Genomic DNA, 27,851 nt, shown 5'->3' with positions numbered 1-27,851 from the left:
GTTTTGTACCAGAAGGGCTGGTTTGAGTATTTCAGAAACTGCTGATCTCCTGAGAATGTCACACACAACAGTCTCTAGAGTTTACACAAAATGGTGCAAAAAACAAAAAACATCCTGTGAGAGGAGGGTCTGCAGATTGAAACGCCTCGTTGAGAAGAGAGGTCAGAGGAAAATGGCCGGACTGGTTAGAGCTGCCAGGAAGGACATAGTAACTCAAATAGTCACTCTTTACAACTGTGGTGAGCAGAAAAGCATCTCAGTATGCACAAAACATTGGGTTCCACTCCTGTCAGCTAAGAACAGGAAGCTGAGGCTATCAGGGGCACAGACTCACCCAAACAGTTAAAGATTAGAAAAAAAATCACCTGGTCTTTTTCCAATCTTCCAGTGTCCGGTTTCAGTGAGTCTGTGTCCCTGATAGCCTCAGCTTCCTGTTCTTAGCTGACAGGAGTGGAACCCAATGTGGTCTTCTGCTGTTGTAGCTCATCTACTTCAAGGTTCGATGTTTTGTGCATACTGAGATGCTTTTCTGCTCACCACAGTTGTAAAGAGTACACTACTTGAGTTAGTATATCCTTCCTGGCAGCTTTTCTGCTCATTGTGGTTGTAAAGTGTGCTTATTTGGGTTACTATAGATTTCCTGTCAGCTCAAACCTATCTGGCCATTCTCCTTTGAACTTTATCACCAAGGTGTTTCAGCCTGCAGCTCATCCACTCACAGGATGTTTTTTTTGTTTGTTTGTTTTTCGCACCATTCTGTGTAAACTCTAGAGACTGCTGTGTGTGAAAAATCACACGAGATCAGCAGTTTCTGAAATACTCAAACCAGCCCATCTGGTACCAACATCCATGCCACGATCAAAGTCACAGAGATGATGATGTTCTGATGTTTGATGTGAACATTACCTGAAGCTCTTGCCCTGTTTCTGGATGATTTGCATTGCGCTGCTGCCACGTGATTGGCTGATTAGATAACTGCATGAATGTGCAGGTGTACATGTGTTCCTAATAAAGTGGACGGTCAGTGTATATAGACAGGTCAATAAAAACCCTGTCAGGGTGATCACTTAACAGTGTCCTGTGGTTAAAACATCTTCTTACAGTTGTTCTGGCCTGAGCCGAGCTGTAAATATGTTTCCCTTTATAATCTATGGGGATAGAAATAGATTTAGCAGCAGCCTTGGCACAGAGATAAGGATCCTCCCTTTCCTTAAAACGCCACATTTTTCCGCAGCGTGCCTTTGATTTGAATGTTCATCACTTTTCCCAGTGTATGCTGGCGATTGTTCTTTATAAATAGCTAGTGACATATTTGAGGTGACGGCGGCGCGAGTGAAAAAACAGACTTTGCCCCGCCTACTGGTTTCCATAGGAACGGCAAAAAACCGGCCAGTATTTCACTGAGGCAGCTTCTCCCTTTCGCCTGCGTAAGAACGGCGTGGCCGTCTGACGTCATTGTTGTTGAAGGCACGTAGCCCCGCCCTTTCGCCGACGCTCTAACGCGCGAGCCTGTGTTTTTCTCCGGCAGTGTTGCGGAGTGACGGATCTGCGTCGTTGTTCGGGCTCGCGCGAGCTAATGCGCCTTACAGGCAGCTGAGTCAGTGGCTTGTCGATTCAGCCCAAGCCGTGGACGCTGAGGCTACTCGCGGGATTAAACATGTCGAGGAATCAGAGGACGCCGCAGAAAAACACGGACAGTGTGGTCGAGGTGAAGAGCAAAGTAAGTCATATCTGATGAGTGCACTTTGCACAGAAATATGTGCACACTGAACCACTGGAAGATGCTGCTGATGCTGATGATGATGATGATGAGGTTGCTGCAGATGTTGCTGCTGCTGCGGTGGTTTTCCCAGATGATCCAGAGGTGCAGCTGGGTTATAGTAGTAGTGTAGTAGTCAGTCCAGGATAAGAAAGAAACGCTGATGGTGCTGATTGCGATGGTGTGTGTCGACTCTGAGATGTGTGAGACGACCATGTCTGGTTTATTCTGACAAAGGATCTTCTGCAAAGGCTACCAGATTGAATTGAGTGGTTCAAGCATACTATATATCTCCCTAGCCAGAGCCATTTCAGTAACAGAATGTAAGAAATGATGTGCGTGTAAACGCCCAGTCTGGAAACACCGGTTTGGCTGAGTACAGATGCAGCACACTGTGGTGGTGCAGTGTGAGGGATCTCCTGTAGACGCATGATCAGGAGCTGGACCTTCAATAACACACAGCACTGAGGCAGTAAAAATAGTTACCCATCTGTCTTACGCACGCTTCTGCTCTGATGACTGGAATATGTATAACTTGTTTGTTTGTTTGTTTATTTATTATTATTACTCAAGATCTTTAGCTCTGAGTTCTCATAGGTGGTTGTTTCTGTTTGTGTTTATGATGAACTTAAAATCATAGCTTTCCCTAATATCAGCGGTATATAATTCTTTAAACTTTCTTTTAAATGTCGGAACTGTTGGTGATTGAACTAAGATTCCTCTTTTCAAGCTGCTAAACACTTTCTACTTTTTTTTTTTTTTTTTTTACATATAACATCTATATTTTGTCAAATCGAGTCTATTCTATTTTATTTTTCTATTTTATTCATTATATTCTTTTAGCATATTCGACTTTTATTACATTCTGTTCTATTACATTCTGTTATGTTATGTATCACAGTTGCTCTGTGGGACGAGGCACTAAGGAAGAACATTTCACTATATTAATACATCACATGTATGTAATGTATGTGACAAATAAAGAACCTCGAACCCTTGAACCCTTGATTGTCGATAACACTTAAGAAGTGGTAATGATACATATATATATAAAAAAGGAAAACAAGATGGTCAGTTGACTATGAATATTTTATTTTGGAAAATTATGTTTCACTTCTGGCATCACACATTGCTTTACCAACCATCCCCCCCAAAAACACACACGCACACACACACACACACACACTTCGTCATGGTTTCTGCAGTGTTTGTGTTGTGGTTAGTGTGTGTATTTCAGGGAAAGCAGATCTGCAGTAGTTGTATTACTCTCAATATTGAAGGAAGGTTAGACGAGTATGCTGTGGTAATGCGTAAAAGCTAATTATAGCAATAGAAAAAAAGACTTTTCTAGTGAGCGTCTTTTGAATTTAGAGGCTCCATTTGGTCCGAGACCACTTCAATTAAGCAAGGAATGGAAGTCGGATGTGGAGACAGCTGAAGGGAGTAAACGGGCTTGTGGTGTTGCCTCAGCTAATGGTCGTGCTTTTCATAGGACTGTAGAAGTGGACTTTCTCATGGTCAAAGAGCTGTGGTTGGTCTGTGGTCAAGAGCGCTTGAGTTATACGCTTGGATCGTACTCTGCCTCACATACCAGATGAACAAGCGCAAAGAAATGGAGTAGTATTGCTTACCATTCTCTCACCTTCAAACTCTCCCGCCCTCCTTCGCTCACTCATGAGGAAAGAATTTCCAGGGAGATCAAACTTTAGATGATTTCATGTGCAGATCTTTAGTGAGTCAAACTCCATGTTAAATGTTAAATCAATTTGTGTCAGCTTGGGTGCGATATCACACTGACAGCTCTCCCTTCTTCCTCTCGTGAGTCATGGCAGGGTCTTTATTTAGGATCTCATCACAGAAAGATTTTTTAAAAAGCTTCTTATGAACCTCTATAGGTGCTGCTGCTAAGAGACTTTTTAATGGAGTGCAGTATGAGACTGATCCTGGCATGGATTTAGTCATGTGGTTCACAGTTGATTAGCATTTTAGTATTAGCAACACCACCAGTGTGTGGCTCTGACGAAATAGCATTAGCGTATTAGAGATTAGAGAAACCTTTGCATACTCTGCATGTTTTTGCCAGGTATAAGGCCTCTGGATGTTTCTGAACGCTATAAACTATACAGTACTTTAACAGGGTAGCGTGTTAAAGTATATCCCTTTAAGTGTCCATACTTATGGACAGTCAAATTATGGCTGATTATAAGAAAATCTAAGATATAACTCACCCCCAAATGACTTGAGCCCATTACTGAAATGTAACCTAAATCATTATCCTGATGTTTGTGGTCTATCTTTACAAATTTCTACACAAAATCCCAAACTAAATTACAAATGTTTTTGTCCCAGACTCCAGTGGACGCTTTAGCTTTTTAAAACTGAAGATCAGCTGCATTTATCAAACAATTCTAAATGGCAGAAAAATGGTACATATCAAGAATATTGCTATATTTGTTCAAAAATAACATTTTCTTTAACAATTTGAACATTTTCTGTTTATAAACAGATTTGAAGATTTTTTCCAGTAGTAAAAAAAAGTTTTGTCCTTTTTTCTCATGGTATTCCTGTATTTTTAAACAAAGTGATATATAGAAAGAGTCAAAATTCATACAACATGCAGTTTTTAGTAATAAAAAAACATCTAAAGACGCTGGATATGTTTTAAATAATTTAAACATGAAAGAGTTCAATGTTAAATAAATTAATATGAATATATGACCAGGAATGAATATGTATGTGGTAGGTTTTTTAAGCCATACAAGTCTGAAATAAATTAGTCAAAGATACAGTACACAATGAAAGTCGTAATCAAAGTATTTGTGTACCTGATAATGTCAGCAAAAAGGGAAGCGCTTGGTTTCTGTAAACCCCCCACCTCCCCTGCGCTAGTAGCCATCACAGTATCTGTTAAGCATGGCTGCACTTAGTGAATGAATTTTCTGAAGAATACTTGAAACCATGTTAATAACTTTCAGTATCATCATCATGCTGCCTTTCTGCTTAAAACATCCTCATACCTTTGTGTGTGTGTGTGTGGAAGTTCTGTTGGTTTACTCCCCATAAAACACTGTTTGCCAGGGAGAGGAACTCCTCAGATGAATTCCCTCAGCTCAGTGTGTGTGTATGTGTGTATGTGTGTGTGTGTTTTGATGTCCATCTCTATCTTTATCTATACCAGAACTGGACTGACCCTACTTCATTCCTTTCCCATTCATCGGTCACTTCAGTGGCTCCTGTAAGTGCACATCAGTGAGATAGGAGGGTGCAGGTGGCCTTCATATTGTTATTGAAGAGAGCTGCTCTGTGTGTGTGTGTGTGTGTGTGTATGCGTGTGTATTTTCTGTATTTGTGGCCTCAATTTCAGAATCTCAGGCTGTCTTAAAGAAGATAACGATTCAGATTCACTGACTTATAAGAGTCCAGAAAGACTCATCTTCTGAATAAATCACATTTCAGAAAGATTCTATCAGTCAGTTTTCAGAAAGCACATGATTGTTTTGCATTAAAGGAATATTCCAGTGTTTTTCAACCTTCCTTCATACTATACTTCAAGAACATACTATATAATTACAAATTCTCTCTTTGTAAAAGTAGTCCTGTTTCCAAAAGGACAGATTTAGAGCTTTACAGATACTTTTGACTGAAGAAACATTTCTCATATACAATTTTACAGACGCTCCAAAACCTGTCCTTAGAGTTTCATTATAAGTGAGCTTTGAGTAACCTGGTTTTCTGTTTATTCTTCAGTACAGAGAAACATATTAGAATAATTATTCCCTGCAATTGCCCAGGAGATATTGTAACTCATGTGACATGTAAACATGTTATTCTGAGAATATGTATTATGACCTTGTTGTGTGAAGAAGTACTAAGAACGTGCCCTCCTATCTTATTTGGTCTATCTTATTGTGTTTGTATTTAAGGCTGTGTGTTTTTAGAGACCACACCAGACCAGACCAAACCAGACCAGACACCAAAAACACTCCAGAGACATAGAAAAAATCAATGAACAGATCATTACTACATATCACTTCCTTTAGTTTACTTCATTTTTTGTGCACACTTAATAAATTTCCTATACTTCTACAACCTGGCTCTTGGCTGGTGTCCTGGTTCTTGATTCTGACGTCTGACAGATTTCCATCATTTGTTGTTTCTTGCTGTAGTTTGAAGCAGAATACCGGCGATTTGCGCTACAGAGGAACGGCACCGTCAGCTTCCAGGAGTTTTACCGGCTGCTGCAGAAGGTGCACCACATTCCAGGCGTTGATGTGCTACTGGGCTACGCTGATGTCCACGGAGACCTGCTTCCCATCAACAATGATGACAACTTCCACAAAGCGCTGTCTTCTGCCAATCCTCTGCTGAGGATTATCATCCAGAGGAGAGGTAAGGAGCTGTGGGGTGGACTTAGGGAACGCAGGGCAAATTTTACTCCACTGTTTTGCGTTTTGTGGCGACTGAGGATAGCACTAAGGGTCTATTACTGTGAAAGACGCATTTAAGTAAATTTATGCCACAGGCATCCACGGCTTGGAGACCAAGAGAGCGAAATTGATTGTGCTCTCTGTGTGGGAGGGATGTCATTACCCTCTCCTCTGTCAATGACAGCGAAATTAATTTATCTTGGTTGTCTATGAGCTCATGTATGTAGAAGAAGGTAGATAGCGCTTTCCTTCATGTGTGTTCTGGGACAGCATGAGCAGCAGTTTGAGAAGATGTGGTGGCTGGCTTCATGTGTCTTAGAGGAAGCACATACTAACATGGATGGTAGTTGCAGTGCGATGGGGAGAGCTAGCTAGTGGGTAGTAAATAGTGGGCAAATGACCCAATTGGGAGAAAATGGTGTTTTAAAAAAAAAAGTACCCTTGACTGTGCTGAAGTAACATGTTGGATGGTGAAGACTGATGGACAAAGTTTAAATAAGTCACATGTAAGGCTTAGTCTTGGCTAAGACGGAGAGAGAATGAAATGGTAAGTTATTCATTCTCTAACTCAGTATATCATTAGCACTCATCACTGGGTCTCATCGTGCTGTTGTAAGCTAGAATGATGATGGTGTTGTTTTGGAGAGTGAGGGGGGAATGGGGATTGCGTTGGATCAGAGGTAGTTTGTGCCAGTCAGACCCGTCTCAGCAATAAGTTTGGCTCTGGGCCAGATCAGAGGAATGCTGATAGCTGTACAGAGGGGAACAAGAACACAGAGTGCTCATCTCTCTCTCTCTCTCTCTCTCTCTCTCTCTTTCTTTCACCCCCATTTTTCCATTACTGCTGAGGTCACAGTCAGTGATTCTGATCAAACTTCAATCTGCGGCATAACAGTCCTGAAATCACATTGCTAATGTCCGGTCTTCCTCCTCAGTTTAATGTTTCTGTAAAACAATTTAAAACCCCATTTTACCTTCCAATTTAGTCATCACCAATTCCCACCCACTAGCTAGCTCTCCCCTATCACATGACAGCTTCCTCCGAGACACTTGAAGCCAAGCTAGCCCATCATGCTGTGTCACAGGGCAGCTGAATACACACAGATGAAAGCTCTAACTGTCCTCTTCGGCATACAGGAGCTTGCAGATGCCCACAATTAGCTAACGTTGCTCTGATTGACGGGGAGACATATTGCTGGGTGGATTATGCTTTCTTGGGCTCCTGGCCATGAATCGCTGTGGCATTGTCAGGATTTGAACTTTTGATTGCTCAATGATAGGGCGAATGCTTTTCTGTTGGAGCTGTAAAAAGCTTTGTGAAAGTACAAAAGCACTCAGAGTATACAAGGACTATCCTCTATGATAATGGGAGTATCTCATAAACATTCTCCCCAATAATCTTTACAAACTTTACCCAAAAACAAAAAAATGATTTCACAATTATGCCCCCTGTGACAGTTTCTCGTTTATATACGTTACAGAGCTGTAATGCCTCAGTGGCTCAGTTACTGTGGTGATGATCTCTTTAGTGACTTTGTGGCTGTTTACTATCAATGAGGGACTTTTAAGAGAACACGATTCAGTGTGTAGAGCTGAACATAGAGTCTGGCTCTGTCGTCTCAGTCCCCTCATTACATTTCACAGTGTGTTTGACGGACCATGACCAAGAGAGGCTTTGTTATTTCTAGCGCCTTATTAGACTGTGTTTAGTGGAAGCTGAAGATCAATGTTTTGTGTGTGTGTTTGTGTCACTGAGGGACATAGAGCTAGACTGTGAGAGTCCTACTAACTGTTCTGAGTGAAAGGTTATCGCTGCTTCAGCATTATGGCCTGGCTCTCAACACGACGAAACACACACATGCACACACACACGGATGAACTCAGCACAACCATCTGGATTGTAGCAGTAAATGAAAGGAAGGGTGAAGCCCAAGCAAGGTGCGGTGCTTTGTTTTGGTCTCAGTTGTTGATTGCAGTTCTGGGTAGGTGAATTTGACTCAGAGGGCAACAAATATAGTTAATGGAAAGCTGCCTCTCTCAGAGATTACATAAGCATGTAAATTTCACTTCCTATATGTACAGACAGGTGTAATGTGAGGCATTTTGCTGTTGTGTTTTTGGTCTGCTTGTCTGTTTTGTTAGTTATTCTGAGTGATCACCTTTACCCGGTGATGAAACATTTCAGTCCTGATGGAACAGTCAATTAGTCTCTTCGAGGGTGACAACACCCCCACCCACAAGGCACGAGGGCTGACTGAATGGTTTGATGAGTGTGAAAATGTTGTAAATCGCATGCTATGGTCTTCATAGTCATCAGATCTGTACTCAGTAGAATCTGTGCCATGCCACACTGAAGCTATTCTGGTGGCCTGTCACCCAACTCCTTACTAAGACATATATTGTTCCCTTAGTTTGACACTTGTCTGTATGTGAGAGAGAAGGAAGAGAGGGGATATAGGCATATCTATGTAATTAGGTATAAACATAATTTAACTCATGAATAGAACTCGTTATGCATGCACAGAGGGTTATTCATTAGCGTCCTTGTTTATTTTAGCACCCAAGGCCCACCTGTTCATGCTGACTCAGAAAAGAACATTTTCAATTCAACTGTGGATGAAGCGATTAAACATGGCAATTAAACACCCCCTCATCACTTGTGTACTGAGTTGTCTACCACACACACACCATAAAAATTTAAATATGCATTGTTTTAGCTAGTATTAGCATTTGTTATTATTTGTCCATTTTGAAAGTGGTATGAGTTGTGTGTGTGTGAGTGTGTGAATGCTGAAATCAAGACTCATGAGTGTATAACCAAAGGAGAATAAGGCAGCTTGGATTAGATCTGTCCATCATGGAATATGGAATAGCAGCTCCTTGTCTTTCTCTCTCTCTCTCACTGTCTTTCAGTTTTGTTAACTGGTTTCAGTCTGAATCTTTTTAATAAAGCTGGGTTTTATTAAATAAAACATTTCCGGAAAGGCCTTGTTGCAGCAGCCAGGCCCTGCATGGCGCACAGTCATTGGCTGATTACACTTTTATCTCCTCCATGAGATAACATTACACTGTTTTTGCTGCATTGGACATTTTTATATCTTTTTTTGCTACACTAGCACAAGTTGTTATTTAGCATGCTGCTGAGTCGATCTTAATTCTCTGTGCTCTAGTGTGTTGATTTTTTTCTGAGTTAATATGGTAATTGTGAACGCACACACACAAGGATATATAGCTTCCATTTGATAAAGAAGTGTTGTAGAATATTTATATCACACATGCACACACCGTACGGTTATCATCTTTTCATACTCGTGGCAAAAGAGTAATCATTTGGGTAATGGATTTTTTTCAATCACTACCTGCCACACCAGGTGATGATGAATGGCAGGACGTTACAAGAGTCATCAGTTGTACTGCATTCTCCGTCACTGAGTGTGTGGTGTGTGTGGGTCACTTACGGAAATAGCAACTCTGTGTTGTGCTGGTCTAAATGGTGATTTATAGGTGTATACGGTAGTAGGTGTTGTCAAAGTGTGGAAGATCACAAAGGAAACATAACAGGAATTGCAGACTGGCCAGACAAGTTCTGAAGAATGTGCTTTTTAAAAAGTACATGTTTATGATGCCAGGAAATGTCTGCCTTTGAATAGAGGTGCAAACTTGATTTACAGGTAATATTAAACTACAGTGATTATTTGGAGCTTGCGTTTACGTGTTAATGCCTTTTTCTGTGATTGAATTGAATGTGATTAGCTGCGACTCTCCTGTTATGTAACACTTATTTCACATCAGGCCTTGTGTTAACCCTTATGCTTGTGGTCACTTGGATTACTTTGTGTGAGCAGCCAATGGATTAGTTGTGGTTTTCGCATTGTCTGGCACTTGTTTCTGGTCAGTTGTTGGAAGCTTAATCTTCAAGCACTTCCATCATTTATCTATTCATCGAACGGTTTTATACCTATATTCTTGTATTCTCACTTGTCATTTTGGACACAAATATCTGCCAGAGGAATTATTGTAAATATTAATAGCTGAATGACTTGTACTCAGACGTGTATTGAATAACCCCAGTCCTGTGTCTGGCTTGCTAATTAGAGATCTAATTCTACATCGGATTTCTGTAAAGCTGCTTTGCGACAATGTCTATTGTCACTGAATTGAATATGTCCAGACCAAATAATCAGTCACATGATACCCTTATAGGATTTTTCTAAAAATACTTGTCAGCCACCAACTTTTATCAGCAGTGCTGTCAACAAAAATATTGCAGAGAACCAGCCAGAAAGTGGTACTAACTGACTTACACGATATCATTATCATTCCAGATTACAAGCAGAGTGACATATTACTGATATGATGTGGCGGCTGTACTGTCGAGATCATCAGTAATCCCTGATTATTTATTCCACACCCACTTTCACTCCCTCTCTCGGTAGGGACATTAGAGATATTTGCCTAAGTGAAACTGAGAGGAGATTGATGGTGCTTTTAGTGTGAGCTCATCCCGCATAGTGGTGAGACAATTGCGGGCGGTGCATAATGGTATTCTCATGGCAGACGGGGAGCAGCAGGGCACAGAGGCATCTACGCTAGAGGCAAATTAAGAGATGTGCTATAAAGTTCTGTTTCTCATATACATGCTAAAATTAGTGTTGTGCTAAATTACAGTGACTGCATTGATCATCCATTGTGGCCAAGCCCAAGGCTAAACTCGGGTCTGTGTCATCCTTATACATTAATGGTATATGAGAAATCACATCACTGCATATTTTTCTGGTGTTGTTAGGGAGCATTTGAGCATAACGCTCATAGGAGGAAGGGGAATAATTGTGATGAGCTGAAGCCATTTCGTCGAGCTGCCCTCATACACATTACTGCTTAAACTGCGCAAATAAATAGTATTGCATGGAAACTGGGTGTACACAGGTTCCTAGAATGTGAGTGTAAGAGACAGAGTGACGCCATCAGTACATTCATAATGGTAACTGTGTGTGTGTGTGTGTGTGTGTGTGTGTGTGTGTGTGTGTGTGAAATACATGACAGTCGTGAAATAGTAGCCAATAGTACACAAATGTGATTTTTCTGTAAATGTACCAGAGAAAGAATTTCCTTAAGGGGATTTCTAACATTTTTTTACCCTAATGATTTTCTACTATATCTGTAGCATGTGTATTGTTACCACAGACAAGAAGTTTGACACATTTCCATGTTCTGAAAAAACTTGTTTACTGAAATTCACTTCTAATGGAAGTCAGTTGTTAAATTGTTAAATCCGGTCAGTAGTAGTAGAATTTTACAGTACAGAATTATATAACGTACATTTAAAACTACAACAATTAGGCATAATTTATCTACAGAAATACACGCCACTGGAAATGTATTTGGGTGAGACAGGGAGGCTGCAGATATGTTGTGTGTGTGTGTGTGTGTGTGTGTGTGTGCACGTGCACGCATTTTGAGGGTACAGCTGTACGTCCATAGCAGTATAATTGTATTTCAAGGTTTTTTTTTTCATTTGATTTGATTTTTGATTCATTCAGCACTTTTTTTTAAATCAGGTATTTAGATTACAGTTTTTCAGAGCTGCTGAGGTGACATGGTGATTATTTTTTAATAAGGTGTGGCCAAAATTAATGTATTGAGGCCACAAGTTAAGTTTGTAGAGATTTATTTCATGGCCACAAAGTACTTACCTCGTGGCAAATATTGTACTGCTGAATGAGTGAGACACAGAGAAATCAATTGTATTAGACCACTGGGGCATGGAAATGGTTGGGGCATGGAAAGATTGATAATATTACACTTTAGTTCAACTACTGGAATGATGCATAAAGACATACTGAAATCAGTGGCATTGTGACATGAATATACCATTAGCTCTTATTCTCAAAGCGAATAGTATTTTTAGCCTGTTCCTTCCAAATCATTAACTGGAGGCTGTGTAGTAAGTATGATGTTCCCACAACACAATCTGTGGCCATATCTTGTGGCCACAACATAACAATACAAATACAAATCTGTACATTTATAACCACTCTGTCATAGTAAGGCTTCATACAGTTTGGTTAGTTTCTATATTTTTTAGCTTATTAAAATGTATCTTATTTTACTTTTCAATAATTGTAGTTCTCGTGTTAAACCTTAGAGTGACTGCTGTGCTTCTAATAGGTTATTATTAGAATCCAGGAAGGTAATGGAGAATAGAATTCAAAATATTCCAACAGCGCATTTGTTCTCTTCCATCCTGCTGCCATTTTGCTCACTGAACTCGTAATGCAAATGTTGCATGGAACAGCAAGAAGGAAAATTAAACTTTTTATATATTTCAGTTTTGTTTTTGGGTTATCTGTTATTGTTTTAATTTTTATTACTTTTGTTTTCACATATGAAAATATTTTATGTAGTTTTAGGATTGTTGTAGTGATATGGATTCTGTGATCACCAAGATGTTCAGACTTAATGCTTAATGATTATAGCTATCCACATTCCTGCAGCATGATAAGGGTGATATTTGTATGTAGATAAGGGTGATATTTGAGCATGTTGAATCTGGAACAGAAACAAAGTCTGTTTTAGACTGTGAGATTTCAGCAGACTTTTAAGCTTCTTGTCACACTGAACGAGATGATCTCATACAGTAAAGTGTGACAAGTAATAATCTTCAAATCTATAACAGACTGTGCTTTTCGTGTCATATTATACAGTGAAGATGCTCTAATGATAGACCTGTGATAAAAGACAGCTCTGTTTGCATCATCAGTCAGTGCGATCTGGACTCATGCAGAAAATGGGGTCACATAAACAGAAACCAAGCCCTTGGTATGAGAGTAGCAATGTTATGCCTAGAGAATACACATTTTAAAAGGAGAAGAAAAGGAGTTCATGGCCAGGTAAAGAGGACAACATGGAATACCAAAGTGAGCATGTAGGCTGGTAATTCATGTGAGCAAGTCCATATTTTAAGTGATCGCTTGCTCAAACATAAACATTTCACTTCGAGTTTCACATCATCGTATGCTGTCATCCAACTGGTGGCTTTTAGATGAGAGTCATAGCAGCGACGGTGAGCTTTAAAAAAAAAAAAAAAAAACACTTTCAAACACAACTTTATTGTCGGCTGTTTGCTTACATCACATTATGGGTCCTAACACCACCAATCTGAACTCGCAAACAAAGAATTGGTCTACGATGTGCGATTTTTGTCTGTGATAGCAAAATCAGGCCGAAAATCTAGATTAGTGTTAAACTAGATTAACCCCAGTATTGCAGGGAAGGTTAAAGGGACATGGGGATCATAAAGTAGACACTGACACACTGCTAAAAATGCCACACAACAGAGAGGAAGGGAGAAAGTACAGGAAAGGAGAAAAAGAAACATTTAGACCAGAAAGGTGTGGAATGAGAGAGAAAGCGTGGCACAGCACAGCATCTGTTGTGCAGGTGTATGTTCTTGGCTAGCTCAGTCTCCCCCTCTCTCTCTCTCTCTCTCTCTCTCTCTTCTGTATTCGTGCCATGTCAGACGATCAGACAGAGCACCTGGCACATGAGAGCGCAGACTGCATGTTCCACAGCTCTGCTACCCTGCAGACTCCATTTTTTTCTCAGCTAACCTGATATCTTAGTGATGGAATACGTTTGCTCCTCTTCCACATTTGCCAATATGTCTGTGTCCTCAGATGCCTCTCCTGCTAGCTGTAAGAAGCTCCATGTTTGCAGGGTATAAGCCACTGAACTCCCAAAACAATAAGCTAGCCAGTCAGTGAGCAGAAAGGGTATGTAAGGTGACCGGTCTGCCTGCTGTACAGGTGCATGGATCTGAGCGTGGATCGCCATGACAACCATGCAAATACAAACCGCTGTTTAGGTAAAAGTATGAGAGGGTAGCATGAAAAAACTATGATATGACAGAGAAAGAGTGAAACAGATGAGAGGAGGCTTGGAGCCTGGGTTCCTGCCATTACCATTTTGAAACCTCTCCTGGATAAACTGGTTCAGGCTAATTTTAGATTGGATTTTAGACCGCAAGGCCTGCGCACACATCACTCCTCAGTGTGACGCACATTTTTCTTCAGATTCCGGGCTTTTTCTGAATGAGGTCTGGGGAATCTTTAGGGAAATAAGGAAGCTGGTGTGATTATGCCCAGCTCTCTGCAGTTGAATCTCCAGTTTCTGTCCATTTCTCCCCTCCTTCCTCTTCATACCTAAATCTGGAATACAGCGTAGGCAGTGAATTTGAATGTGAGGACAGTGCAGTGGACGAATAGTGGAAACAGACATGCTGTTTCACAATGTCAGGGTGTGGACTTCACTGTATGCTGAAAATGAGAAGAATGCTTGCTCCGCTTGGCAGCTGTCCATGTGTGGATTAAGAGGAGGATTCATACTCTATACATTTACCTGCTGGGAGCTGTTTCTGGATAAGTCACGCTCTCTTTACACTATGACAAGTGCGTATTCATGGTCATAGGGATATTCAGTCCAAGATCAGGACTGCCACTATGGGCTATAAATCAATGCCACTGTGATCCATCCTGAAACTCTGCTCCGAATGGTTGGGGCAGGACAGAAAGAATGAGAAGTAGGAAAGGAGAAACTCAGCTTTACCTGTTTAACCTCAGTGGAGGAAGAAGACCTGTCACAGAGGAAGTTTGTTTCATTTGTGCATGTCCATTATATTGTTCGTGCTTATCTGTGCTCTTTGAAACAGTAAAAATATCAACAATGAGTCTGTATTTTATGAAGTAGGAAGTACTGACATAAAGTAGTGTGTAATGAAGGTTCAGGCTTCATCTAGCTCTTTACTAATATAAAGCAGAAATATACAAGGTTAAGGTGATTATCAGGAGGGAGCGTGTTTTTGCACATGTCTCAATTCCAGGCCCTCAGAACTGGCCCTCATTAGCCTTATGTTAATCCCAAACAAAGCCTTACTTGTCTGTTCCCCACAGACTTGTTTATAGATACACACACACACACACAGACACACACACACACACACACACACACACACTGTTGGCCTGCAGTTTATCTGGTCATCTTTAATTAACTTATGCAAAGCCAAATGTGTTTTTTGTGCACTGCTGATATTTGAACACTTCTCTTACATATGAGACTTGGGAGGGTTGGCGTGAGAGGGGGATGCCTTAGTGGCCATATGGCCAAGCACCAGTCTCCAGATGGCCGTAACACAGAGTGAGGTCATGCACTCAGGACCAGACACATGAAGGAGTGTGCGTGTGTGTGCCTGGCATACTGTAAACTGCCACACCCCGACAAAGACGGTAACCTACAGCAGAGCAATTTCTAAGAAATGAGCATGGAAAACAGGTCATTAATGTAATTGCTGTATGGCGTAACAGAAAACTGAGATTATATAACTGTTACTTCCTTCTGCTAAAATAGTTCGAATAATTTCAGTTGAGTTTGATAAGAATGTTCATCCATCCATCCATCCATCCATTTTTCAAACTGCTTATCCTACACAGGGTCACAGGAGAGCCTGAAGCCTATTCCAGGGAACTCAGGGCACAAGGAGGGAGACACCCTGGACAGGGTGCTAATCCATCTCAGGGCACAACAATGTCAATATAACACCTAAATGATCTATGTGTGTGGTGGCCTGGGAAACCCCATCAAATGTTGCTATAACTGAATTCTGGCAAATATATTGGCCAACCCAGGTTTTGGCCAAAATTGGATTTTTCTTTTCCTATAACATGCCCCACTTTTTATTTATATAAATTTTTATTTACTTTCTTTTAATATTCTTTCTAAGCTGTCCTCCTGCATGTTGTTTAAGGAGCCAGTTAAACAAAGATGGCTGTAAAAAACAGTCAGTCTGCCTAATGATGTCTAAAACCTTGCTAGCTAAGTGTGATTTACTTACACAGTGAATAAATGTCACACTTTGATCACGTTGTTGGACAGCCATATGCCATTAGCAAAATGAACATGAACCTAATCAATTCAATTTGTAATCCGATCCCGAATGTCTGAAATGCTCCTTCATCATCACATCGTCATCAAAACAAAGAAGAGCACTTATACTCTCCGTACGGATGACAGCGGAGAAAGTTTAAAAATGTTTGAATAACCTAATAAAAATATGGAAAATTAAGCCAAAAGGACAGATTATTCTGGCACTGATGGTAGCTCTAACAGAGAACAGTCGAGTATAGAGATAACATGGAGGCTCATGTTTACATGCTGTGACTTTTACCTCTGATGTGGATGATGCTGGTTGAGATACGTGCAAAAGGAAAACATAATTCCGTTCAAGAAAGCCTGTAGTTTTCAGAATTATATCTATATAGAAGAACACGTCAAGGTTTCAACCTTTTGTGGGGATTTCCCACGCCGCCACATATCTGGTGTCAGATGTGTTTCCTCTTAAAAAAAACTAAAATCTTGACAACATACAAGAACACTTTTATGCGTGGGCTCCTGGATCATAAGTGTAATGTGATTCAAGGCTAGAAGCAGCGAGACAGAGAGACATAGTGCTATCAGAAACGTCTTACCAGCGGCATCGGATGTCTCTATTATAGCCGGCACTAACAGCAGGTCGGTGGAAGCAATCCAGCTGATCTCCAGGATCACACATTACCGTCCCTGTAATTATTAATGTGCTTGATGCTGGTCTCCAGGATCACATCAGATGGACAGGGAATACCTCATCTACTAAACACATGCTCTGCAGACCAAGCTAAGACCAGGTTCAAAAAGAAGGCAGTATTTTAGGATTAATAGTGATTAATAATTGTTAATCATCTGTTATTAATGACATTCATGTAGGTTGGCCCATAGATGAGCTTCTCATATGTGTTGGATAGTCCATTGCCTAGAAATATCCCATTACAGACAAAATGGCATTCAATATAGCAGTATCAGTGTAATGCAGAAGATAAAATCAACTAGCAGAGATGTATGAAGGGTATATTTCATTAGCGAATTAAGTTATGAGGAACACAATAACTACCATATCATTTGATTATAGTTGGAAGAATGCAGCACATTACAGAGACTGGACTGCAGACTAGAGGACACAGACCAGATGAAGTTTGCCTTCAAAACACTTCCTATCGGACACAAGGAAGGGCGTTGTGTATGACAGTCCAAATTAATTTTTCCTTTGATGATATCTAATGTAATCATACATACACAGCATCCTGATTTTCTGACTGTAGTGGCTGACTCTGGGTCATAATTGGATACTGTCATTCCTGTCCTGTCTAGACTCTTGTTCTGCAGGTGAAGTTCAAAGTGAAACAGCAACGGAAGAGTACTACTAATTACTAATTGTCTCTCGTGTTTCATTTATCATTCATATGGTACACATTATAATCTGTCTAGACCTATCCAATAGTGCAAATTCAGTTAATATCATGGTTACAATGGCAACTTAATGCTAATGAGAACCTGAAATAAGGTGGCATAACTACTGATGTGATGTGACAGGTAGTGTTGGTAGTTCTGAGCTCAGTTACTGTCTGTGTGAAAATCCACCCTGAACAACTAGCATATAAATCTTTAGAACTAGCATGTGATCTTCAGTGGTGTCCAAGATTTATTTTAGAAGAAAATGGACCAAAAGGATGTTTAAACTCAAAAAATTCAGCTCAGAATTTTCACATTGGTCTATTATCACTTTTGTTAACAGTTTATGGTAAAGCTTCAACCTCCATGCTAATGTCACCGTCAATGCTGTCATGCTCGTTGATCGCTAACTAGCTAGATATTTATATTAATATTTATTTAACATCATTGTAACTGCGCTGGGAATGTCCCCCAGTGTTGTCAGAGCTGCTAATTTCTCAAAGGAATAAAAAAAATACAGCACCAACATACAAATTAGCGCCAGAATCACTAAGCACACCGCAGATATTTGATTATAAACATATTTAATCTGTTCCAGGGTGCAGGTTTCCTTTTAATAGCAGAATTTTATGACGTGGGGGATTTCATTATTATCATCAGTAGACTATTAGCATGTGATTGTTAAGACGAAAACAGAAAGGAGCACATCATTTAATTATAGCTGGAGTTATTTAGCACACATTACATACAGTGAAAATGGCATTTCAGTGACATTAGACATGGACTATGTAGATGTTGAGCCTCAAACAATAAGCATCATATATAAGCAAGAGCTGCCCTGCAGCTGGTCTGGTGTCCTGTGTCATGCTCTGTGTTCGTGGGATAAGCTCCAGATCCACCACCTCCCTGACTAGGATAAACCTGTTAATCAAGACGAATGAATGAATCAATGAATATAAGCAAGAACACAGTATACTATACTTTTTTCCTGAGACGATTGCTAATTTAATCATACTTACATATTAATATTCATTTTCTACATTGTCTTAGCTGACACTGGATCATAGCAGCAAAACGGCTGTCCAACTTTTCTCCCGTTTAATCCATCGGCCTCTTAGTCACTGTGATATATGACTCTGCGATAACTTTCCAATGTGACATATAGCTCCTGAGTCAATAAAGCTCACCCGCTTGCTGTAACAGGTATGAGGTGTTAACATTCATCAATACCTTACACTAGCATAACATACTGCTCAGAGGTGGAACCCCTGAGTCAATACGATACTATATCTACAATAATATACACAACCCATTCACTGGATCCCCAAATTCAAGTCTGAGCTTAGAATTTCTTTCTTTCAGTAGCAAGCTTGCTACTATAGATTGCTATGAACAAGGCATTCAAGACCAGAATAGGCCTTATGTTTTGATCTGCCTTCATATCACCAAACATATTTCATTAGCATGGGCTTTCTGTTTGATTGTGCCCGAGTGTCCCAGAGAAAGGAGAGGAAGTCAGGAAAGCCTTTCTATAACTTTCTAATCCTGAGAGCACTGTTCAGAAAGCTCTGCACTGTCTGTGCCCTCGGGTTTCACATGACTGCCATTCATTGCTTATATTGCTCTTTTTTTTCCTCTCAATTTTTGGCATCATGGATGATCTTTAATAGTGATAATTTTACAGTTTTGTCACTGACCCAGTTTTGTTTTCTTATTGCTTTAACAATTCAAATTCTCCTGCCCTAAGCACCTTTGCAATCTTGTTTTAAGACTTTTAGCTTTCATATCTTCAGCCAGAGTGTTTGTTAATAACTGAGCTGGTCTTCTATACAGTTTCTTGAACAGAGACTTTTGTGAGATTTTACAGACACAAAGAGAAATAAGAAGCTTGTCTGGGTCTGTTCTGGGGTATTGCAAGTTCTCTGGCACTCTAGACAGGAGTAATTTCATAAAAGGCCCAGTAATGTTGTTAGATTTAGTGATTCAGAATGAGCGTCTGAGTATTTTAGAGGCAGTTTGTGAATTGAAGCTAACATCCTGACCTCTTCTGAATGACTTACTGCCTGCTCGTATCTTCTCTGATAGTATTAGGTTGTTGGAGTGGTGGGTTCCTTGATTTGTAATGTCCTGTAATTATTATGAGGTCCAGATGAAGTGATTGATGAGAGCAGCAGAGGAGATGTGGAGAGTATCTGGCTCATTAAGGACACCAGTAAAGGCAGACTGATTGTGTGTGTGTGTGTGTGTGTGTGTCTTCTTCAGCTTTAAGTACTCTAAGCCAGGGGTGCTCAAAATTTTTGTAGCCAGGGACCCATTTAACTGTAAAGTAAATTCTACAGACACCCTCTGTACAGAATTATTTTATGGACATTATTTAAAATATGTACAGTAAAATTTTGTCTATTTATTAGAGCCATAGAGCTTTATATACCTGAACTTTTCTCCAACAGAGCTCAATAGGTCCAAGCTGACATTATTTGTAGGTCAACTTGTTTTTGAGTTATTGAGGTTTTGATTAAATCATTTCCAGTCAAATAGGCTTGTGATTTCCACCAAAGTAACTAAAGTAAAAAAATAATTAGATTCCCTGTCCATTCTTCGCAGACCCCTGGGGGTCCTCGGATCCCACTTTGAGCACAACTGCTCTATGCATTAGCATCTGATCTTTCAGGGGTACATCACGTCACTACCTCAATTAGCATATTGTTTACAAAAGACAGTGCGGTCAAACCCACAGCCACACACTATCCTCACCTTATACACCACCAGTAATGCACAAAAGAGCTTTTATTCTGCATTCGCCTCTCGGAGCTCATGCAGAGTTGGGTGACGCATGGACTCCCTACAGTCCCCTACGGCAGCTCACCTCCCCACTATGTGACCCCCCTGTCTGGCCGGACGAGACCCCCTCCTTCCCTCCCTCCAGCCCCGTGCAGCTTTAATAACACACACTGCTCTCCTCTCTGCAGGAGTCCACGCTCTCATTCTAATGGAGGGAGACAGGCAGCCCAAGGCTCTTGATATGTGCAGAGCATACAATATAAGTGCAGGCTAACAAGTCACACTAATACACAGCAATCTAGCAGACATATATGCTCCTGAAGCCCAAACCATGTGTTTGTATATTTTAAAGTTCTTTTTAATATTTGTAATAAGTAGCACTTAATAACTGTGGAAACTGAGCAACGTCTTTATTTAGGAAATATACCGAGCTGAAGTGTGGGCAGTGACTGACCGTGGGAAAAATGCATCCATGTATGAGGACATCAAAAATGTAATGTCCTTATATGAGGATGTTTGTACATGTTGCATTCATTCATTTTTCATTTCGAAGTGGAAGAAAAATTCCACATTTTCATTTAGAATTGAAACAGGAATGAAGGAGTGTACCAGTTCCAATTTCCAGTGTCCTTGTATAGGGATATATCCTATTTGTATGTCCACATTCAGACTCAGACTCCCCGTTGTCCCTGCTACAATCGATGCATCACCCTGGGTATATATTGATCAATATGTGTCCCTTGTGTGGGGACATATGTTGCTTCTCATTAAAGCAAGGGTCACGAAGGTCAGACTGTGACTCAGTCGGTCTACCCATTACTTTAACCCATACTTACCAGATTACATGTGAAGAGCACCGTGCTAATGAATTAGATATGTAATAACCTAGGCCCCTCCATGGTTTGTGGTCTGACAGCTTGATTAATCTAAATACCCATGTGAGGTTTAGAAGGACCCAGTCTTTGTCCAGTGTGGAATATGATTATGCTGATTAGTTGAAAATAGTGCTGAGCTGTTTCAAAGACTCATTTGTTGGATTAAGGTTCCTATAGAGCTGTGCACATGACTGAAAAAAGTCTTTGTGCACATATAAATATATTCATAGAGACAAATAGGAAAGCAGCCATTTGAACCTGGTTTATATTTAGATGAGCTATACCTTCAAAAAATGTATATATACATGCATACAATTAACATTTCTTCTAGATGGGAATATATTGGTAACACCAAAAAGATTAAATTCCAATTCAGGAGGTATTGATTAGTTCTTTATATGTTCTGTTGTTCTGTTATTAGACCACCATGCTGAAAATAAACGCAAACCTACACACATAGCCAGCTGACTTAGTCACCCTTCTGAGTGAAAGTGTAAATGACTTCCTGTTTTTCTTCTCAAGTGGGTTGTATTAATCATAGAAGTCTTTTTTTATCTGTCTCCTCCAAGGATTCGGATACAATATGTTGCCACAGCACAAAACTAACCAAAATTATTCTCTTATACTAATCACTTTACTCTAGAATGATGCTTTCATATGTCTAATACCACAGTCATCATATTGGCCTGGAGTTCAGCCAGCTCTAAATCACATTGACCACGGTTTTTAATTAGATATACAAGTGACTGAGACAGATTTATTGTGATGGCTTTTTTTTGTCCATCCATCCAATCATCCATCCCTGTATCCATCTATGTATCCATCCATCCATCCATCCATCCATCCATCCATCCATCGGCCTTGCCATTATCATGATGTATTGTGTTCCTTTGCCCTGGTTGCTCCCCTTAATCTTAGGTAATGCTAGCATTGCTGTTTCTAGTAGACATTTTCTGAGGAAAAAAAAATTGAATATAATAGATTTTGCTTAGTCACGATGAACAGATAAGAAGTGTTCTCCATATACACATGTAGCCTAAAGTAATTGGACCAGTTGGTGCAGATGCAGCATCTTAGAATGCTGTGCCTGACTCACACTGAGGCTTGGAGGAAAGTAATGTTTTCTTTTCATCTGCATAACCAATTTCTCTCTCTTCTTGACCCACAGATGTGGACGAGCCCGTGGTCTTTGGCACGAACTCTCTGCAGAGAAGAAAAAAAGGCCTGGCAGGTCTGCGTGTCACCCAGCAGAAGAGCAAATCAGGTCTATTGATCAGCCTCCCACAGGACTTCCGCCAGATCTCTTCCATCATCGATGTGGACATCCTGCCTGAGACACACCGCCGTGTGCGCCTGCATAAGCATGGCACCCACAAACCTCTGGGCTTCTATATTCGTGATGGTGTGAGCGTTCGTGTCACGCCACAGGGTGTCGAGAAAGTGCCTGGTGTCTTCATCTCGCGTCTGGTTAAGGGCGGCCTGGCTGAGAGCACAGGTTTGCTCGGGGTCAACGATGAGATACTGGAAGTTAACGGCATTGACGTGGCTGGCAAGTCACTGGACCAGGTTACAGACATGATGGTGGCCAACAGCCACAATCTGATTGTGACGGTCAAGCCAGCCAATCAGCACAACAACGTGATACACAGATCGAGCAAAACCTCAGCTGGCAACAACTCTGCCGGCTCAGGAGGATCCGTGCTTTCCCAGGACTCCATTCCTAGTCCTGCCTCTCAAACCGTTAGCCAATACAGTAACAGCAACAGTGTGATGGAAGGGGACAGCGATGAAGATGAAACCGACCTCATTATCGAGAGTGATAACCTGCCTGCTTATACGTCACATCATCTGACCAATGGAAATGGCATTGTTTCTTCATTGGCTACTTATGGGCAGAGGCCTCTCCCCCAGAGCGTCTCATTGCCTAGTACCAGCTCTATGAGCTCGCACAACAGCAGTCCCAATAAGACAAGCAGCAGCCAAGAAAGCATGAGAGAGGACGGCAACTTCATCACATTGTGAAACACCTCAAAAATATTTCTTATCATATCATATGAACATCCTCATACAAAGTTTTTATGCACAACTAGAACAAAGTGAAGGATAAATGTTTTATGGTACTGTACCTACTGACACAAAACATCAAGTTGATGTTGATCTCCCTAAGAACTCGCCCCCCAGTTGAAGGGGGGATGTGAGCATGGTGAGGGGAAAATGCGGCCTGGACCGTCTCCAGAGTAAATGTGTGCACATCACCTCATGGAAGTGCCTTATGGACCCATTTTTATCTAATAACTGAACAAAAGATCATTCATATCATATAGAGTACATACATTGTGCCACAACTGATGAAGGAGCAGAAACTAGCACACAAACACACACTCTCTTCATGGTGGTGTTGACACCTTGATGCCTAGTCCGATCTCCACCTGCACTATAGTAGTGGTGGAGTCTGTGTTCTCCACCACATATACTCTGCAGAGACACTGGAATGTTTATCTGATGCTTCCTGCATGTCAAAATGGCATAGTAGCATTGGTAAGAATGATGAAGAATTTAATAATGCACATGTAATAGAGCTGTCCTGATCCATGATGTATGTGTTATGCATCTCTGATTTCTGTGATTTGGGCTCCAGGAAATTCTGTTAGGACACACCATGTCATCTTTATAGTATCACTTATAGTATACATTCTAGCTGTGGCTTTTGTATTTGCTTCTACTTTACAGTAACTAGCTATCTGCCTTTCACCATACAATCTCTTCTACAACTTGCCTTTGATGGTGTAATGTTGGGTCAATTTTGCTGCTAGATGTAATTCAGCCTTATAAATCTGTCCTATGTTTTAAATTTCATGGCTAAGTACACACCAAATGTTGCCTACTGGCTAATGAATTGCAGCAAAAAGGAAGAGGAACAATACAATAATCTACGATCTATAATCTTACATGAGGAAATGGCAAATCCAGTCCTAATGACATTTGAAAGCCAAGTTCCCTCTCTATCAACTCATGCTATCAGATTCCATTCATTCACTCTGTCAGTTCTCACATAGCTCTCACTGAACTACGTTTATGTTTATATGCACTAAAATTCAGGATCTGTCTAGTTTCATTTCTCTCAGAACGCACAAAGTGTTTCAGAAGGTATCGGATACTGTCTCTCTCAGTCTGTCTCCCCAGACCTGTCTCACCTCAAGCTGCTTAAAGTGTTATGATCCCAGGGATAGCTGCTTGGCCCCAGAGTTGGGTAGCCTCTCTGCTTTTGAAGCTGGCTGCCTACATTCGCCCGCCTGGGGTTGTTATCCACTCTCCCTAGAAATATATCAATAATAGATGTTTTACTCGCACTGAGATGTGCCTCAGAGAGAGAGGGGGCCTTGACATCTAGTGGACCCAGCTGTCTGCGTGCTGTCTGATGTACTCTGTGTTTGTGTTTAAAAAAAAAAAAAAAAAAAAGGAAATTCCTTTCATGTTTGTAAAGGCTAAAATTCAGCCTGACTGGGGAGCTGGTTCGTACATTCCGCTCCTGATATGTGTGAGTGTGTGTGTGTGTGTAAAGCGAAAGAAACTCATTTCCAAATCACAAATAGGATACCGACAATGAAGGAGAATGGAGGAGGAACTCAACAAAATGGAGCTGGAACAAAACTGTTGACTTTTCACCAACTTTCTGTGTTTTTAAAGTTATTTTTCGAAACAGTAGAAGAAACGTGGCCAGCAAAAACACATAGTATGCCAAAATGTTTAGAAACCTGTGGATAGGTGTGTTCCTGGCAGGTGTAGTTTCATCACTGGAGCCTTCTTTATTTCCACCTCATCATATTTATTTCCACTCTATCATATTATAGTATATTTAAGCAGGTCTTCAAGCTGAGAAAGGCTGTAGAACTGGGCTTGTTTTGACATACCCAGACACAACGTCTGCAAATCTAACACCTCTGACTCACTGGGACAGCTGGAGTGAACATGAAATAAAAGATGGACACAATCGTAGGCAAAGGGCATTTAAAAGGGATTGGACAGCTGGAAGGGTATTTTTGGGAGGTGGAGATTTGTCATCCTAGTGTGATTAGGTTACTTAAGAGGATATATTTTTAGGAGGAATTGTCCAAATGCACTGGTTATTATTTCTGAAGGGCAGTATGAAAAGATATTCACGTATTTCTCTCTGTCTCTCTCTCTCTATCTCTGGCTAATCAGTATCTAAAGATATGAATGGCACACAAATTGGAATAACAGCCACCGTAAGAAAAAGTACCATGAACCTAATTTTTTTATGTATGTAAATGTATGTGTATATATACAATGAGAAAATGGACAATTTTGTAAACTGGGAGTCCTTTTTATTAAAAGAGCAGTATATATACAGTATATGTGTAAAATATGGAAAGTATTTTTCTTATTCTTGTACTTTTGTATGTATATTGGAATCCAGGAGAAGACGTTTCTATTTCTTTTGCGTGTGAGGAAGCAAACGGAAAGCTGAAGAAATCTATGATTTTATAATCAGATGGGTGGAGGTGTATCATACTGTGAATGCAAATATGCGAATTTTAAATTGTTCTATGGAAATAAAAGTATTCAAAACAATGCACGTTTACTGTCTTGTTTAGGGTTTTTTAAAAATGCCTGTTTAAATTAACCTACTTAATTTAAGTCACAATTTGCAAGGTTTGTCTATGAATTGATAAATAAAACAATTTGACAAAGCTAAAAAAAGCATTTTGACACTAAAACCCAAAAGTGGCCCTCTTCCAGCTCCCCCAGCACACATATAAAACAGGAATAATAAACCAAATGAAGCAGAATATCCAGAAATATCCAGTTCAGAGCCCTTCACTTCCCAACACTTAGGACTACTTTTCATCAGTTACATGATACACTGCATTAATCATGAAGTGTTCCTACCGGAAGCACTTGAACAAATTTTTCCTGAATCTGTGTTTTGAAAACACTTTTTTCATGTAGTAATGTTTTAATATACAATATTATGATATCCAGGAACCTGATAATAAAACAGCAGGTAGCTATAGTGTTATGGAAACGGAATATTAACACATGCCTAATCATATGTGGGTAGAACTGCGGAAGTGTTCAATGTTAGCAGAGCCTTTTTCACACCTTGCCTTCAGGCTCTCATTGACTCCAAACTGTTTAATCAGAATACAATTCTTCACTTTGTTGATAAAATTAGGAGTAGCTATTAAGAGCTTGCTACATAAAACCTAAATCGAAGCAAATCAAATGTTATATTTTTGAATTACACCAAAATGGCTTATGTTCTGAAAATAAAAAACAGATTCAGTTCCTTATGGACAGCTTGTAGTGATGGCTCATCGAACAAACTTACTTAAACTAATAAAGTACTGTAATGGCCTTAATATGGCGGCCATGGTCTCCAAGGGAAAATAGAGAAGGGAAGTCAACAAAGGTGTACAAACCCTGATTTTTCTACACTACCTTTCCATTTTAATAAGAAACACTATGGCCCCCTCTACTGTTAATCTGTGGAAGAAGACAAATTCCTCTAAGACATTGTGTAGCATTAGAATTATACCCTGGATATGTTTATTTTATTATAGAAAATATCTATTATCTATTTATATATGAACTAATTTTTGAAAGAATGGTATTTCTCTCAAAATATGCACCAAATTATTGACATCCCTAATGAAAAGGTTAAATAAAAGTCCCCAGGAACACTGTTGTTGCTATACCTGGTTTCCCTGGAGTATAAATATAAGGTTGTACACAGGGAAAATCTCTTTGTCATCCATTACCATGGGAAGAACCAAAGAACTTTACACTTGAAAGAGAGGTTGTTTTCTAGTTGTTTATCTGGTAATGGATATAAAATACATAAGCAGATAAAAATACTATTAAGCACAATTATGGCCATAATAAAATTTCTTGTATCTGAAACAGGTTGAAAATTTCCAAAAATTGGACCAGTGAGTACACTGTCCCCCTGCACAAAGAAAAAGAGAAAAGCGACCAAAGATCACAATTTTGGAATTACACAGATTAGTTGATTCCTGCTGTTGTCAACTGTTAAATGCCACATTCATAATAAGTTGTTTGGAAGCACTGCAAGAAAGAAGCCCTTCCTGAGAGCACCTGAACTTCACCATGTGTCATTAGAGCTACAACTGGCATCATGTGTTTAGGTCATGTGAAACCAAAATCTTTTTTTTTGGCAATACACACCATCAGCATGTTTGGTGACAAAAAGCAACTAGATGTATTTAAAAAACAAAAAACAAAAAAAAAAAACACCTGATTCCCATTGTAAAATATGGCAGTGGATCAGTGATGCTTTGCAGCTGGTGGTTCAGGGGCTCTTTTATTCACCGATTGATGGCATCATAAATTCTTCCAAGTACCAATATATTTCAGTCAAAAACCTGGTTGCCAGAAGGTTCAAGGCAATAGAAAGCACAACAAGAGTTGAACATAGTCTCTAGCTTTGAAACGTAGTTATAACCTGTGGTCTGAATTGAAGAGGAAAATGCACACGAACAGAACTAAGAATACAAAGGAGCCTAAACATGTACTAGAGTGGACCGGGATACATCTAAAAGTTTCTCCAACCTTGTTAAACATTACAGGAAGAGACTCAATGCAGTTATTCTCTAGGGCAGGGGTCACAAAAGATTAATTGTAAGGGTGTCAAAAAACTCGCAATGGGTC

General features: G+C 40.1%; 1 protein-coding gene across 1 annotated transcript; it reads left to right on the top strand.

Moving 5' to 3' along the window:
- Positions 1-1,614: 1,614 nt before the first annotated feature.
- pard6a (par-6 family cell polarity regulator alpha) lies at positions 1,615-27,851 on the top strand. The gene is made up of 3 exons (XM_026927748.3): positions 1,615-1,720; positions 5,926-6,148; positions 22,327-27,851. Exons 1-3 carry the CDS (start codon positions 1,658-1,660, stop codon positions 23,178-23,180), a joined length of 1,140 nt encoding a protein of 379 aa, XP_026783549.1. The 5' UTR covers positions 1,615-1,657; the 3' UTR covers positions 23,181-27,851.

This window comes from Pangasianodon hypophthalmus, chromosome 6, assembly GCF_027358585.1.
Source record: "Pangasianodon hypophthalmus isolate fPanHyp1 chromosome 6, fPanHyp1.pri, whole genome shotgun sequence".
In the NCBI taxonomy this organism is placed as follows: domain Eukaryota; kingdom Metazoa; phylum Chordata; class Actinopteri; order Siluriformes; family Pangasiidae; genus Pangasianodon; species Pangasianodon hypophthalmus.
Note: the sequence above shows the minus strand (reverse complement) of the source record. Positions and strands in the feature narration are given on the sequence as shown.